Source organism: Peromyscus californicus, unplaced genomic scaffold, assembly GCF_007827085.1.
Source record: "Peromyscus californicus insignis strain IS unplaced genomic scaffold, ASM782708v3 Scaffold_6__1_contigs__length_162567912, whole genome shotgun sequence".
In the NCBI taxonomy this organism is placed as follows: Eukaryota; Metazoa; Chordata; class Mammalia; order Rodentia; family Cricetidae; genus Peromyscus; species Peromyscus californicus.
Genome location: NW_026294584.1, coordinates 42,416,933 through 42,433,477, shown reverse-complemented (window position 1 = coordinate 42,433,477; position 16,545 = coordinate 42,416,933). Strand labels below are relative to the sequence as shown.

The 16,545-nt window shown below is 42.6% G+C and overlaps 1 protein-coding gene across 1 annotated transcript in view; it reads left to right on the top strand.

Annotated features, from left to right (window-relative positions):
* Window positions 1-13,848, top strand: part of Tnpo3 (transportin 3) — an 83,062-nt gene extending 69,214 nt beyond the window's left edge. The window contains exons 21-23 of the mRNA XM_052722285.1: window positions 1,047-1,159; window positions 12,127-12,224; window positions 13,736-13,848. Coding sequence (XP_052578245.1) covers window positions 1,047-1,159; window positions 12,127-12,187 — 174 coding nt within the window. The 3' untranslated portion in view covers window positions 12,188-12,224; window positions 13,736-13,848. The remainder of the gene's footprint in view (window positions 1-1,046; window positions 1,160-12,126; window positions 12,225-13,735) is intronic.
* Window positions 13,849-16,545: the final 2,697 nt, after the last annotated feature.

The window sequence follows — 16,545 nt, the reverse complement described above, 5'->3', positions numbered from 1 at the left end:
TAGAGACAGGAGGATCACCACAGGTTTGAGGCAAGCCTAGTTATATAGTGAATTTCAGATCAGCCAAGGATTCGTTTAGTCCATGTTACAGAAACAACGAAAAAAGAGGCAGTGTGAGTGCATGTGCAAAGAGGGTATATGTGTGTGTGTCTGTGTGTCTTGTTGATGTTTAACTTATTTTTTATTTTTCTTAAGACAGGATCTGACTATATAGCCTAAGCTAGTCTGGAATTCCCTATGTAACACAGGCTGGCCAGAAATTCTCAGTCCTTCTGCATTAAAGGCATGTGTCTCTACACCTGGCTCACAGTGTGGGCTGGAGAGATGGCTCAGCAGTTAAGAGCACTAGTTGATTCCCACCACCCACATGGTGGCTCACAACCATCTGCAGTTCCAGTTCCAGGAGGTCTTACACCCTCTTCTGGCTTCCACAGGCACTGCACTGTGTGGTACACAGACATGTATGCAGGCAATATACTCACCCATACATACACATACAATAAAATAAAGAAAATTTTTAAGCTGTTGTGGAACAGTCATCATCAATATTCTAATTATACTTTGCTTATCTATAACATCCATAAGTGTTCTTCATTTCTCATCATTTGATTTGCTCTTTTCTAAGCTTCTTCCTGTCTTCTCAAAGTTAGACTGCAGGAACATGCTAGCAGCACCTTTTCTCACTGGATATTCTCCTTGGACTTTCTGATGTTTACTTTGAATTGCTTTTGGTCTTTCAAGAGTTTTCTGGTACCCAGTAATTTTTTTAAAATAAATATGTTAATGGTAGGAACAGACCAAGAGTCTCATCCAGAAGAGACTTCACTTGCAAGGTATGGTTGACCTCTGCCCCTCTGAGGAGAAGCTAGGCCTGCTTTTGCAGAGTTCATCAACCCAGAGTGTCTGAAGGCCTAAGTAAGATAATATTTTGCTAATCTTGTTTGGCCTGACTCAAGAGAATTCCTCTGGGGTCGGTTAGTATCTGTAGGGTGCCTAGTAAGTAATTTTACCTCCTTTTAAAATTCGTATCCAATTTCTCTATACAGACTTTCTGTCGGTGGCTAGAGAATTCCTTGAAAGGTTTGCCAAAGGAGACAACTGTGGGAGCTGTCACAGTGACACATAAACAACTTACAGATTTCCACAAGCAAGTCACGAGGTGAGAGACGCTGGGGCTTTATGAAAGGGAGGCAGTGGCTGCCAGCGTTATGTAGAAAAAATAACTGCTTAGATTTCCATTCCACCAGTTGGCATAGAAAGTCATTGGGTGGCAACATCATTGTGCTGTATATGTTTGTCACTTACACATATAACTAGCTAACCTTGAGGAGATCTATCTTTGCTGTTCAAATCCTTAGTTCTCATAATATTTGATATTTAGTGGTGAAGAACACAGATCCATGCATGAACAAGGAAGCATTTTTGTCTATAAAACATTAAGAGTGATGTAGACTTCAGTTAATCACCTGTTGTGCCTGTCTTAGTTAGGGTTTCTATTGTTGTGAAGAGACACCATGACCATGGCAACTCTTTTTTCTTTTTTTTTTCCCCCAAAGATTGATTGATTGATTGATTGTGTATACAGTGTTCTTTTGCATGTATCCCTGCAGGCCAGAAGAGGGAGCCAGGTCTCATTATAGATGGTTATGAGCCACCATGTGGGTGCTGGGAATTGAACTCAGGACCTCTGGAAGAACAGCCAGTGCTCTTAACCTCTGAGCCATCTCTCCAGCCCCATGGCAACTCTTATAAAGGAAAACATTTAATTGGGGTGGCTTACAGTTCAGAGGTTGTGTCCACTATGGCAGGGAGCATGGCAGCTGAGAGTATGACTTTGTGCAGGCAGACATAATGCTGGAAAATTCTACATCTTAATCTAAAGGCAACAGAAAGTGAACTGAGACACTAGGCATGGCTTGGGACCTCAAAGCTCACCTCCACAGTGACATACTTCCTCTAACAAGGCCATACCTACTCCAACAAAGTCACACCTCCTAATTGTGCCACTCCCTATGAGCTTATGGGGGCCAATTACTTTCGAACTACCACAGTGCCCAAACCTAAAAACACTCAAATTCTTTTGAAATTTTAAAGTTTTAATACTGTGCAAATGAAACAAAATGTTTCTGAGATGCATTAGGCTCATGAGCCATTTACAATGTACATTATATATTAATTTAAATGTAATGTGGATCTTTATCAAATGTGAACATACAAATATCTTTGATATAGTCACATATACTCTTTCTAGTTACTGTCTTATAGACATTAAAGTGTACTCATACCTTTTATTGCTCCTACTAGGAAATGGGTGGTTTTCAGTTTTTCAGTATTAAAATCTCAAGGGGAAAAAAAATACAGTGTTGTTTTCTAAATGTAACCCTGAATCAAAGTCTTTGTGAGACATTATGGTCTCTACATAGTATTCATGGCAGTAACTCAGTCTGAATTTTGTAACTGATAGGTAGAGCCTTTAGAATTTGGCTAAATGTTAAGCACAGGCTTTTATTCATATATTTGTGTGATAATGTTTAAGCCAAAGAATGAGTGTTGTAGCAAGGTTGGTGATATCAGAAGAAAAAAAAACAGCCTGAAAATAATAATTATCCATCAAAAGAGAATGGTTAAATAATTCATCGTATGTCTGCATTAGTGAATAGTCACTGAAAAAGAAGTACATGTAATAGATAAGAAAATTGTATAAGCCAGGCATGGTGACACACGCCTTTATTTTACTTTTGATGTGATGAGAAAGGAACATCATGTTGGAAGGACATTGAAGAGCAAAGTTGCTCATCTTATGGTGGCTGGGAAGCAGAGATGGACAGGAGGGTATCAGGATAAGAGCACCTGTGTACTTCAAAGGCTGGGGAGATGGCTGCTCTTCTAGAGCAAGTGCAGATCCTAGCTCCATCTTAGGCAGCTTACAACCCCCTGTAATTAGAGCTCTGGAGGACCTGGCACGGAAGTTATAGTGTAGGAGCTTAACGAGGCTAGGTATGTTTCATTTGCAGTCAGGAAGCAGAAAGATGAATGCTGATATTTAGCTGGTTTTCTCATATTCAGCCACATTTAGAGTAGGTTTTCCTGCTTTAGTTAACTCAGTTTAGAAACTCCTTCACACACATGCCCAGAGATTTGTTTGTCTCAGGTGATTCTAGAACTTGTCAGTTAACAGTCAGCATTAGCCTTTATGAATGCATATGCCTCGTTTTATTTATTTTTCTGTTAGTGCACATTTAAGGTTGCTTCTCTTCTTGTCTACTGTGAATTATAAATAACATTGCTATAAACATGGATGTTATTGTTACACATAGTTCCTAAAACATGGATGTGTGAGCCCAGTGTGGTGACACAAACCTTTAATCCCAGCATTCACAAGTCAGAAACAGGAGGATCTCTGTGAGTTTGAGGCCAGCCTGACCTACATAGCAAGTTCCAGGACTACATAGTGAGTCCTCACTCAAAAGACAACAAAATTGACTTGCTTCCGGGCCCAGTAACCTAACTTCAGCCCCAGGGACCTACATGGTAGAAAGAGAGAACCAACTCTAGGCAAGTTGTCCTCTAACCACACATACCTACAACTAAGTAAATAATTTAAAGATAAATTTAGGGGTTAGAGAGATGGCTCAGCAGTTAAGAGTACTTGCTACTCTTGTAGAGAACCCAAGTTCAGTTTCCAACACCTGTGTTGTGCAGCTTAAAACCACCTATAACTCTAGCCCCAGGGGAACCAGCACCCTCTCGTGGCTTCTGGGCGCACACACACACACACACACACACACACACACACACATACACACACTAAAAATAGATCTAGTTTTGTTTTTCGAGCAGGATTTCTCTGTGTAGCTCTTGGATGCCCTGGAACTCAAGAAATCTATCTGCCTCTGCCTGTGCTATTTAAGGCATGAGACATCATGCCCAACTGGAAAAATAAATCGTTTTAAAACATAAAATTAAAAACATGGATAGGCAAATACTCTTTGAGACCCTGCTTTTATTCCTTTTGGGTTTACACCCAGCAGTGAATTTGCTCAACTACGGAAAATCTGTTGTAATTGTTTAAAAAAGTAAGAAAGGAAAAAATTTTTTTTTGAACAGCCACTACATTGTTTTCCAGAGTAGCTTCATCATTTATATTTCCTCTGGATTTGTACAGCGTTTCAATTTCTCCACATCCTTGTCAACCTATTTGGTAAGGGGGATGCTAGTGGACTTCAAGATTTTTTTTTTAATAGACTGCTGAATAGCAAAGTGGTTCCCCTACCCCCAAGTTTCTTTTTTTCCCCCCTTTTATTGAAAATAGCTTTTCTCTCCCCTCACATAATAATATCCTAACTACAGTTTCCCCTCCCTCTACTCCTCTATTCCAAGCTGTTTTGCTTGTTTGGTTTGGGGATTTGGGGTTTTGTTTTTTGAGACAGGATTTCTCTTTGTATCCCTGGCTATCCTGGAACTCACTCTGTAGCCTAGGCTGGTCTGGAACTCAAGAAACCCACCTGTCTCTGCCTCTGGAATGCTGGGATTAAAGACATGCACCACCACCACCTGGCAAAATGCTTTATTGTGGGCTCTTTATTTTTTGTTTGTTTGTTTGTTTGATTTTGGTTTTTGAAGACAGTTTCTCTTTCTCTGTGGTCTCCCAGCTCTTAATAGCAGCTGCTTTAGCAATTTAAGCCTAGTATGAGATAGTATTTCATTTGCTTATTGGATATCTGTATCTTAAAAAAAAAAAAAAATCTCTAAGTTCCATGACCCTTTTTGTGGCTGTGTTTGGCTTTTTATTTATTTATTTATTTATTTATTTTGGTTTTTCGAGACAGGGTTTCTCTGTGTAGCTTTGCGCCTTTCCTGGATCTCGCGCTGTAGACCAGGCTGGCCTCGAACTCACAGAGATCCGCCTGGCTCTGCCTCCCGAGTGCTGGGATTAAAGGCGTGCGCCACCACCGCCAGGCTGTGTTTGGCTTTTTTGAGACAAGGTCCTACTGCATAGTATTGGCTGGCTGGAGTTTACTGCCCTTGGTGACCAACTCTGTTGGTTGTGTCCTTTGCTGTTTAGTTAAGACATGCTTGTTCTGTTTTTCGTTTTTACAGTGCTAAGCAGACCAAGGGTATTACATGTGCCTTGCATTTTTGTTTCTTGTGTTCTTATCCTAGCCAAGTTGCCAGATCCAGCATAATAAAAATTCCCTTAGGTTTTCCATGAAGAAATATCTATCTACCTTCCCTCCCTTCCACCTCTCCCTCTCTCCTCCCTTCATTTAGCCTATTTATTTTATATAGTGTTAGGAGATATCTTTCTTTTGAAGTAACTATTTGGTTTTCTTTACAACATTTATTCAAATGACTATTCTTTCTCTTTTAATGGTCTTAGCACCTTTGTCAAGAAATATTTGACCATATACATGAGGATTTTTTTGCTTCTAGGCTCTCTATTTCATTGATCCGTATGTCTGACTTTATGCCAGTATCATGTTATTTTGATTACTGTGACAATATCATAAATTTTTTTTTTTTTTTTTTTTTTTGGTTTTTCGAGACAGGGTTTCTCTGTGTAGCTTTGCGCCTTTCCTGGAACTCACTTGGTAGCCCAGGCTGGCCTCGAACTCACAGAGATCCGCCTGGCTCTGCCTCCCGAGTGCTGGGATAAAAGGCGTGCGCCACCACCGCCGGCAATATCATAAATTTTTGAAACCAGAAATTATGAGACCTCCAATTTTGTTGTCCCTTTTCAAGACTGTTTTGGGCATTTGGAGTACTTGAGATTCCATGTGAATTGTAGGAATCTTTGTTTCTGTATTAATGTTGCAGTTTTGATGGTTACTTACTTACTCAGTAGACTTCCTTGGGTGTTACTGATGTGATAACTTAACAGTATTAAGTCTCTGAGCTGGGTGTGGTGGCTTATGTCTGTAATCCTAGCACTGGGAAGGTGAAGTACAAAGGTGACAGATGTCCTCAGCCACATAAGGAGTTCAGGGCCAACCTGAACTACACGAGACTGTCTCAAAAGGGGATGGGGGGCGCTGGAGCAGAAGGATCACTCTGAGTTCAAGGCCTACCTGGGCTATATAGTTTCAGGTCACCCTGTACTATAATGTGAGATTTTTGTCTTAGCTAAAAGTTGGAGAGAGAAAGAGAGAGAGCTGTTATTTTGTAGCTTATTAAGTGACTAAAGGTCATGCCCTAGAACTAACTGGTATTTTAATTTTGTATCAACTGATATGCATGGCTGAAAATTAGCACAATAACTGGCTTTTGTGATACATTTCTCCAAAGTGGGGAATCCCCTGTACCAGGTAAGCATATATAGACTGGGGTGACCTTACAGAATGATTTGATTTCCTTTCATTGTGCTTTATAGTATGGGTGGTATTTCATGTGCATGCGGTCTCAGGAGAAGCTGCTTCTCACTGCTTCTGTTTCTCTGCTCCATCTTGCTGGTCAATAGAAACCATGATCTGTTGGCTCTAATTTCCTTGAAGCAGATGGGAGCCTAGGGAAATCCTCCAGAGACTGTTGGTCTGAATCTTGTCATTATGTTGTTATTTCAATTTCAGGTAATTCCTCTTTAAATAAGGTTAGTTCTACCCTATAAGGTTATTGAGAGATGCCAAATGGAATCCCAAAGCTCCCATACATTATAGATGATCCGTGAAGTTTAACTCCGTTTTGTTTGGAAAAGAAACTGCCAGAATGTCATTGCCTATTTGCAAAACTAGCTGGGGCATGTCTCTTGCCAACTTTACAACAGCCACCCACACATTCTGGAATATGTCTCCACAGGCCCATATGCTCTTGATGGGGCTAATATATGACGGCTAGAATAATGAGTAAGTCTGAAATCAAGGTCACAGACATCATTCTGATTCAAGAGAGGGGCAAGGGAAAAGGCTGCAAGTAAAGCAATATCATGCATAACTGTGTCCTTATCCTTGCTCAGTGAGAAGGCAACTGAACCAAGCTGCCTTGACCTTCATGGCCGAACAAGTTCTGCAGCTCCCAGAGCAGGCTGTGGCAGATTGGTGTGTGTGTGTGTGTGTGTGTGTGTGTGTGTGTGTGTGTGTGTGTGTGTGTGTGTAGGTGTGTAGGTGTGTGTGTAGGTGTAATGTTGAGCTAAAAAGGGGTTTGAGTTGCTTACCTTCTCTTAGTAATTCTCTTGTGTGTGTTACCCCTGAACCCGTGCATGACTCAGTCTCCCTTTTGGTTTTAAGGTCCTCTAACTCTTGCCTCAACATGCTGTTTTGTTTGCCGTCCTAGCAGGGAGGGTGAACTGGTTCAGCTTCACTGTAGCAAGTCCCAGCCTGCTTTTCAAATGGTAATTACTTCTCCAGTTTTCTTAGATGGTCAAGTTAAAGAAAGCTGAGCTTAACCCTGTCTCAAAAAACCAAAAAAAATAAAAAAATAAAAAATAAAGCTGAGCTTTATCAACCTAGAATACAAGTTCGTTCTAAAAAACACGTGATAAGCTATCACTAGCTCAAACTGATGAAGACTAAAAGAAATCCTGCCATTATTTCCCATTTCTCCATCTTAGTGTAACTGCCTAACATGACATCTTACCATACATGACACTCTTAAAGCTAAAACATGCTGAACATGGAAGTGTTGGCATTGGAATTAGACACCAGATGGGGTGTCTGACTGGTCAGGTTGTCATTACCTACCAAGGCACCGGATAGAATTTCTCAGCACGTGACTAGGGTTATGAGGCTTGAGAAATAGTGGCCACAAACATATTTGAGAGAAGACTTGGAATTATGGGACTAGAATATAGAAAATGGAACTCAGAAAAGTAATAGGAGTTGGAAAATAAAATCAGAGCGGAAACTAGTCAGTGCCATAAGAACCAAGGTAAGAAAGTAGTGTTAACATTGAAGGAGCTTTTTAAATGTTTGTTTTGATTTTTTTGGGGAGGAGTATTTTTGTTTTATCTCTTCATTGAGCTTTTTAATCATTTCTTGTGGGCTTACCCACCAAGGCCATTTCAGTTCAAAATTAGTTGGAGCTCTTGCCACCCAGGTCAGTCACTGATGGAATTGGGGACAGAAATGCAGCTGATTGGAGACCTATGCCATGCTTACTATCTTAGTCACTGTTCTATTGCTGTGAAGAGACACCATGACCAAGGTAACTCATAGAAAGAAAAGCATTTAATTGTGGGCTTGCTACAGTTTCAGAGGGTTGGTCCATTATCATTTTGGGTCCCCATGGGCCTGTAGGCATATCATAATGCAAAAATGCATTCAGTCCAATTTCAAAAGTCCCCATAGTCTTTCATACTCTCAAGACTGCTTAAAAGTCCAATGTTTCTTCTGAGACTCGTGGCAGTCTCTTAACTGTAACCCTCTGTAGAATCAAAATGAAAAAGCAGATCACATGCTTCCAACATACAGTGGCACAGAATATACATTACTGTTCCAAAAAGGAGAAAGGGGAGCATAGTGAGGAGATACTGGACCAAAAACAGCAGGGCAAACTCCAGACTCTGCATCTCCATGTCTCATAGCAAAGCACTTTTCAGATCTCCAACTCTTTTCAGCTTTGTTGACTGCAACACACTTTTCTCTCGGGCTGGTTCCTCACCCTGTTGGTGTCTTTCTTCAATGGGCATCACACTACTCTGGCATCTCCAATATCTTGGGGTCTCCAACACAATCCAGGCTTCACCTCTATAGCTTCTTGCAGTGGTCTCTTTGGACCTCCATGCAGGGACACCCCTGACACACACTTGGCCTCATTGTCTTTCCTAGAGGGAAGATTCCACAACTCCTTTCTTGTATCCTTAACTTTAAAGCCAGAACCATGGGGCCAAAGCTGCCAAGTGCTGCTGCTTGCTGGAGCTAGAACTTGGCCTCCTAATTCAAATACATTTGTGTCAGCTTTCTGTTGATGGTTCCCTTCACTGCTTAAGCTTTTCTTTAATTCCTTTTCCCAAATTGGAACCTTATCTGGGTAAGGCCTTGCCCTGAGGTCACCATTCCTTTTATTCATTTAGCATCAGGCTTTTCTTTAAACTTTTTATCTCCTTAAACACTGGACTTAGCTCCATTACACTTCCTGGTGCTCCTTTTCTCCTCAAACTGTACATTTTGTGTTTTTCCTTGCTCAGCTTGATCCTTTTCATTATAGGTCTGCATAAGAGTGACCACAAATAACCACAGGACAGAGTCAATACTAGTCTTGAAATCTATTCTGACAATGCTAATAATGTAAAAATTCTTCAGTTTAGCCTTAGACAGACTTTTGGACAAGGACAGAAAACAGACATAGTCTTCTCCAAAATATCACAAGAATAGCCAGGCAGTGATGGCACATGCCTTTGATCCTAGCACTTGGGAGGCAGAAGCGGGCAGATCTCTGTGAGTTCAAAGCCAGCCAGTGAGTTCCAGGACAACCAGGGCTTTACAGATCCTGTCTCAAAAAAACAAAAAAGGGAAAAAAAAGATCATAAGAATGGTGCGTAGGCCACTTACTAATATTCTTCTCCATTGAAACTTTGAGCTGAGAGGTCATAGTCTACATTGCTCTCAGCTCTACTGTCTTCCATGTTCCTACCATGATGACCCATTAAGCCCTGCTTAAAGTGTCCAACCAGTTTTCTTGTCCCAAGTTCCAAAGTCTTCCATACTCCTCCAACAAACAGCATGGTCAGGCCTAATGCAGCAATACAATCCCTGGTACCAACTTTTATCTTAGTCACTGTTCTTACTGTGAAGAGACACCATGATCAAGACAATTCTTATAAAATAAAGCATTTAATTGTGGACTTGCTCACAGTTTCAGAGCTTAGTCCATGATTATCTTGGTGGGGAACACGGTGGCATGTAGGCAGACATGGTGCTGGAGAAGTAGCTGAGAGTTCTGCATCCTAGTTCTTAAGCAGAGAGAGACAGACAGACTCTGGGATTGGCATGGGCTTTTGAAACCTCAATGCCCACCCCCAGTGACACCCTTCCTCCAACAAGCCCCCACCTCCTTATCCTCCTCATCCTTTTAAATGGTGCCACACTCCCTGGTGTATAAGCATTCAAATATATGAGCCTATGGGGAGTATTCTTATTCAAACCACCACTGGGAGCATGGCAGTACACAGGCAGGCATGGCCCTAGGGCTTTACACTCTCATCCACAGGCAGTAGGGAGAGAGAGCTTGGGCCTGCCATAGGCTTTTGAAACCTCGGTGACACACTTCCTCCAACAAGGCCATGCCTCCTAATCCCTCTAATCCTTTCAAACAGTTCTACTCACTGATAACTAAGCATTGAAATATATGAGCCTATGGGGGCAGTCTTACTCAAATCATCACACTCACTTTGCCATTCACCAGAGTTCTCTTGTGTTTGAACCTTATTTATTTGTTTGTTTATTTGGGGTTTGGTTGGTTGGTTGGTTGGTTGGTTGGTTGGTTGGTTGGTTGGTTTGGTTTTTTGAGACAGGATCTCCCTATGTAGCCATGACTGGCCTAGGACTTACTATGTAGACCAGGCTAGCCTGGATCTCAGAGAGCTCCTCCTGTCTTTGCCTCACAAGTGCTGGACTAAAGGCGTGCACCATCATGCTCAGCACTTTAATTTCAATGCTCTTTTTCTCACTCTCAAAAAAGAGGCTCGAGACAGAGGTTTTCCTCCGACTAAGTTAAATTGAAAGATCTCAATTGAAATGGGTAAATTTTCAAACATATAGGATACTAGGATAATAAAAGAATCTTGAGTTTCCAGCATTTTGGGGGTGCTTGTGTACCCTCTCTTAGTCGTTTGTAATAACACACCACACGGCAGCCTCTGGTAAGCTACTCGCCCTCCCTCCTGCCGTCGAGAACATGAATGACATGAGCTTGCCTGGACTTGACTGCTTCCTTAGCATGTGTTGTTTATTTTCAGATAGACTGAAACATGTAATGTTGTTAGCAAAGCTTGTTGAGTCAGCAGAGGCGCTAGGCGTATAGTTCAGTGGTCGAATGCTTGCACAGCATGCACAAGACTCTCGGTTCAATACCCACTATGCCAGATGGTGTTATTGATCCATTACATGTTTATGGTGGAGAAAAACTAGAAGAAAATTTCTGAGATACTCTGTTGTCAACTCCTGGAGTCTGAATCTAGGTTTTCATCATTATTTTAGACCTTTATACTTGGTGGGGGAGTCTATAGATAGATATTTGATACCTTTTCGATTGCTAGCTCTAAACAGTTACCCGTCTGCTAGTTAACCAGCACAGGATAGCAAGTCCCCTGAGTTGTGCTCTGTTCCTGTGCCTGAGTTTCTTGGTCAGGAGAGGGCGTCAGGAGAATGTGTTAAGAAATACTTCCTTTCTCTTGCTTTAGCTCAGCCCCAGACTCAGTTAGAAAAGCTGTTGGGAGGGTCCAGAAGAAGGGAATTTGCCTCAGGGAAGAGTCAGATGAGCGTTGGGTTTCCATCACACTGGGGCATCTCAGTTTTTCGAGAACCAAGTCCTGTTCGTCCTTCTCCTTTTCCGCACATGTTAACCCTTTCCTTTCTCCTCCTCCTTCCAAGAGGAGATATCCTGCGCATCCTGTTCACTAGACAGTCAGTGGCTGCTAGTCCTAGTTACCAGACGAGGCGTTGTCAACAGAATCTGTCTTTGAAGGAGAACAAGGAAGGGGGGCCCTAGGTGAGCACGCCTCATAGAGGTCAAATGTCCCCAGCCTTGTGGGAACCTGCTGGCCATCTTCCTTTGAGGGCTCCTGGGTTCCTTGTACTTATATCGGGAGCTTCAAGTATTGTCATAGAAACTCCCATTTGTTATAAATGTTTTATTTATGTGAATGGATTTGATCCTCTTGAGTAACAGGAAGTAGCTAATAGATGAGGAGACTAAGGCAAAGATTGGTGTCTTGCCCAAGACACAAGAGCTAGGAATGAGCCCTAAACAGTTTGTCTCCAAAGTCCATTCCTTGAGAGCCACCAAGCTTATAGTTATTTTCATTTATGGAAGTTCCATTTTTACCCCGAGTTCTGGGAAGATGTCAGGCATGAGAAGTCAGTTCTGGCAGAGTTGGCACCCTCTTCATTGTGCCTCAGCATTATACTTACTCCTCGGTGTGTTAGCTCTTTGATCTTCAGTCAGACACCACCCCACCCACCTTCTCTCTTCTAGTGCCGAGGAATGTAAGCAAGTTTGCTGGGCCTTGCGAGACTTCACCCGGTTGTTTCGATAGCTCACGCTCACACTCCTGCACTGTGCCTGTCGTCCAGGTGAGTTGATATGCTTCTAGTTCTTTCTGGGCTGCTGGGGAGGCTTGAGAATGGGGCTATGTTTAAGGCTCATAGCTCAAATCAAAAACTTAGTGTTCAACTATCTCAGCAGCTGGGGTGTCCAGGACCTTGATTGTCTTGGGCCAGGGCAGGCAGATCATCCATGTGTCTAGATACCATTTTCCACTCCATAGAGGGTAACTGTTGCAGAATGCACCAGAAAAATACCTTCCCTCATAGCTTCTTCTAGCCTGAGAAGTGTGTATAACAATCACGACATTACTTTTGAACCTCTGCTGCTTTGCTGAGAACAATGGTGACCATAATTCCTGGCACTAATCTTCTAAGGCAGACTTGCCAGAATTAATGTGTGAGCAGCTTGTTCTTACTGTCTCTACGATTGAAATGCCAGGGAGGTGCAGGAAAGCAGCAGTCCCTCTAGATGCCTCCTGATGGTCAGCTTTCTGTATATGTGATTCTGAATCCCTTCTGATTCTGAAGCTAAGCAAGCTCAGCTAAGGAAAGGAATGACTAGGTGGTAAAATGGGCTTACCAGTTTATTGCCTAGATAAAGAAGGCAACTCTCTAAGCTCGCCCTTTGACACTCTAAGGAGCATTCACTGACCCACCCAATAGGCAATATTCTGAATCTGCGGCACTACTGGTTGTTTCTGTAATGAATGCATTAGTAGGTCAAGGTGATGTTCAGTAGCGTCTACCCATACCAAAATTACCTAAAGGTCAGTTGTTAAGTGAGTAATAACATCATCTGAGGTGGTCGGGTTTCATGTGTCTGAGAGCTAGCACTGATACACCTAAAAGGTTGCTTGTAGGCAGCTGTAGATGCTCATGTAGTGTTCATGTTCATCAAGCCCTGAGTGTCAGGTACCATTCCTGTGTGTTGAATGCATTGACCAAAAAAGAATCTTCCTACAGGGTTCTGCTTCTGTGCTCATTTTACAAAGAAGAAAATTGAAAGTCAAAGGTGGTTGACACTCTGTTAAATGCTAGGACTTTTTAGAAGCTAGGAGAGGAGGAATTCAGGGGTAGGGTTCTGGTACCGGGTTCCTCACTTTTTTTTTTTTAGCCATTGTAATAGATGATACATCTCTTCAGCACTCTTTCTATAGAGTTTAAATCATTGTTAGTAAACAAAGCTCTCTTTCAAAACTAAATCTTACATAAAAACCTGATATTTAACCGACTAAAGTAGAGCTTTTCTGGTGGTTTAGCATGGAAGGCTCAATTCTGTTGGCCTCCTCCCAGCCTTTACATCATCCTTAGTGTCTGCAGCTCAGCACGGGAGTTTTAGGGAAGTTGATGTTTTCTTGAAATTAATTGCAAGTTGGGGAAGGCCAAGCTTTGGTTTTGCTTGCTTGTTAACCAGAGTTCTGCAGCAGAGTCCACAGTGAGTGCCTGAGCAAGAGCATCGCCACTGCCTCAAGGCTGGGTTTCACCCTGCTCACTGTCTTCTGGAGCCCAGCTATCAACTGTCTCTTCTCTTTTGTCAGGAATGTCTTTTTTTACTAGAAGACAGGAAGAAAACAACCCAGACTGTGTCCCACAATCAAGAAAACTCCGGTGTGGCAGAGGGGCCTTCACTGCCGCCAGACAGGGAGAAACTTCAACCTCCTGAGGCATCCTGAGGAGTCCCTGTTTGGGGTGTGAGGGAGAAACAGCACGGTTTTTAAAGATGGCTGCAGCCTGTCCGGCGCGGTGGGAGGGGAACTAGTTTCCTGATGAACTTCTTTCTAAAAGGAAAAATAATTTAAGGAAATTTTAAAAAGAAAAAAAAAAGGAAAAAAAAAACAAACCAACACAGGAAAGCTGAGACGAAAGCAGAACTGTAACATTCACCTGGTAGCAGATGACCCACACACATGATAGACACACACCAGCATGAGTGCACACCCAGAACAGGAGTGAGGGCTTCCTGTGAGACAGGCATGTTACCTAAGGGATATGTGGGACTCAAATGAGTAACGTAGCTACAGTTGGAATTAAAGAGTCGGCCATCTCTCCTCTGTTCTCCTTCCCTAAAACACAGATGACTAGAAGGAACCCAGGCACACCCAGCTGTTCCACCTTTAGAGGTGTCCAGACAAGGCGCCTGTTCTGCTTACATCATGGTCAGGGAAGATAGTCAGAACTAGCCAGGGCCACAGTTGCTGTTCACGGAGCGCCCAACCCAACCCTGACCGTGTTGAATGCACTCCAGTTCACACTCGTCATCAGCCTGGGGGAGAAAAACCAAACCGGGCCGGGTGGAGAGGATACAGATGTGTATTAAATCTTTCTTTTTCTTCGTGAATTATTCACCCACAGACATAGGGGAAAAGAGACAAAAAAAAAAAAAAAGAGGGGATGGAGGAAATGTATTTACAGGACTACCTGTGTTTAATAAAAAGTGTGAAAATTAATTGACTTCTTGGGACCTGGGACTGAAGTGGGAAACTCAGAACAGATCTCAGTGAGGGAGTGTGGTCTTGCATTGCCATTAGATTACAAGGGCACAGTTCTGTCCTGTGGTGTAGCCATCTCAAGAATAAATCAACAGCACCAAAAAGAAAAAAAAAAAAAGGAAAAAAAAGACAAAAAAATAAAAACAATTTTTAAAATTTTACCAGTCTTTGTTTCTTTCTGTTTCCATTCACTTCCATTCACTACCTCATTGCTTCAAAATGACCCTGGCTAGTCCACCTACATTCATCAGCCTTCGTGGAGCCTAACAGGCATCCGAGCAGAGTGGAAAAGGCAGGTCCCGCCCTAGAGTCAGGCCTTTCAAGGAACTGCTGAGTCTTCTGTTCGAAGCTCCTCCTGCTGCGTCTCACCTTCCATGCAGCCTCAGTGGGAGTGAACTGTGCTCACGTCCTGTAGACGTGTGCACATAAACTGGGAGTGAACTGTGCTCACATACAGATATGCACATAAGCTTAGTTCAATCACCTTTGACATGATACACCCGTGAAATCATTGCCATAGCTAAAAAGATAGTGGACATATTAGTGTGTGTGATATATGCATATATGTGCATGGGAGCGGGGCACACACACACACACGGGGAGGCCAGAGGAGGGACATTTCTGTGGCCCTCTACTTTAAACCACCAATATCAAAACCTCATAGGCTGGGCAGTAGTGGCATACGCCTTTAATGCCAGAACTTGGGAGGCAAAGGCAGGCAGATCTGACCAGCCTGGTCTACACAGTGAGCTCCAGGACAGCCAGGGTTACACAGTGAAACCCTGTCTTAAAACAATGACAAAAAAACCTCACAGACCTAAGAAGTAAAAATTTAACCACCAAATACAATATCTTGGGTAGAGTCCTAAGACCAAAAGGGTAGGAAAGAGTTAACTAAAGTGTTAGTAGGAAGTGGAGGATGAAGGTTTCTATCTTGAGACAGGGTCTCACTGGCCTCAGAATGGCTCTGAGCTTGTCTTGTCTCGTCCCAGAGTTCTAGGAATATGTGTGTTCCAAACCTGGTTGTCTCCTTACTTAACTGTTGGTAGTGCTGGAGACAGCACGCAAGGCCTCCCATGGAAAGCACCCATCCTATAGCTGAGCTTACATCTCCAGGCATGTATTTTATTTTTTAAACTTCATTGTGTATGTATGATGTGGGACCATACATGTCACTGTGTACATGTGGAGATCAGAGTCTGATCTTGTGGAGTCTGTTCTCTCCCTCCACTTATATGTGGTTTCTAGACACCACACTCAGGTCAGGCTTGAGCACCATGCCTTTACTGACTGAGTTCATCGGTTCCATTTAGGTTTTAAAATTCTGCATAGCCCACGTAACCATATGAAAAGCTCCTCATACTTGCTCATAATAGGGAATGGAAATAAGATACAAGTTTTCACCTGCCACGTTAACAAAAATCACATTTGGGAGTATACTTATTGATGAGACATTCCTAAACACTCGTGGCGTTTTTGCCAGTGCCTAGCAAATGTGAAGAGACAAGCATGTGCAAACCTAGCTTCTTGGGCATTATTTTATTATGTGTATCTGTTGTGAAGGGGGATGGGAGTGTGCAGCACAGTGCACGTGTGGAGATCAGGACACCTTGTCTCCCCCTTTTACCATGTGGGCTCCTGGGATTGAGCTCAGCTCCTTGGGCTGGATGGCAAGTCCATTTCCTAGCTGCACCATTTCTCTGGCCCTCACTGTCTTATTTTATTCATGAATACTCATGAATCAGTAGTCAGAATCCAAACCTGAATGCAGTCAAGCCTTTGGACTCCAGAATCCAGCTCCAGCAGCATGCCAAGTATATCACCCAACAGGCACAATCAGGAACAAGGCTGTTTGGTCA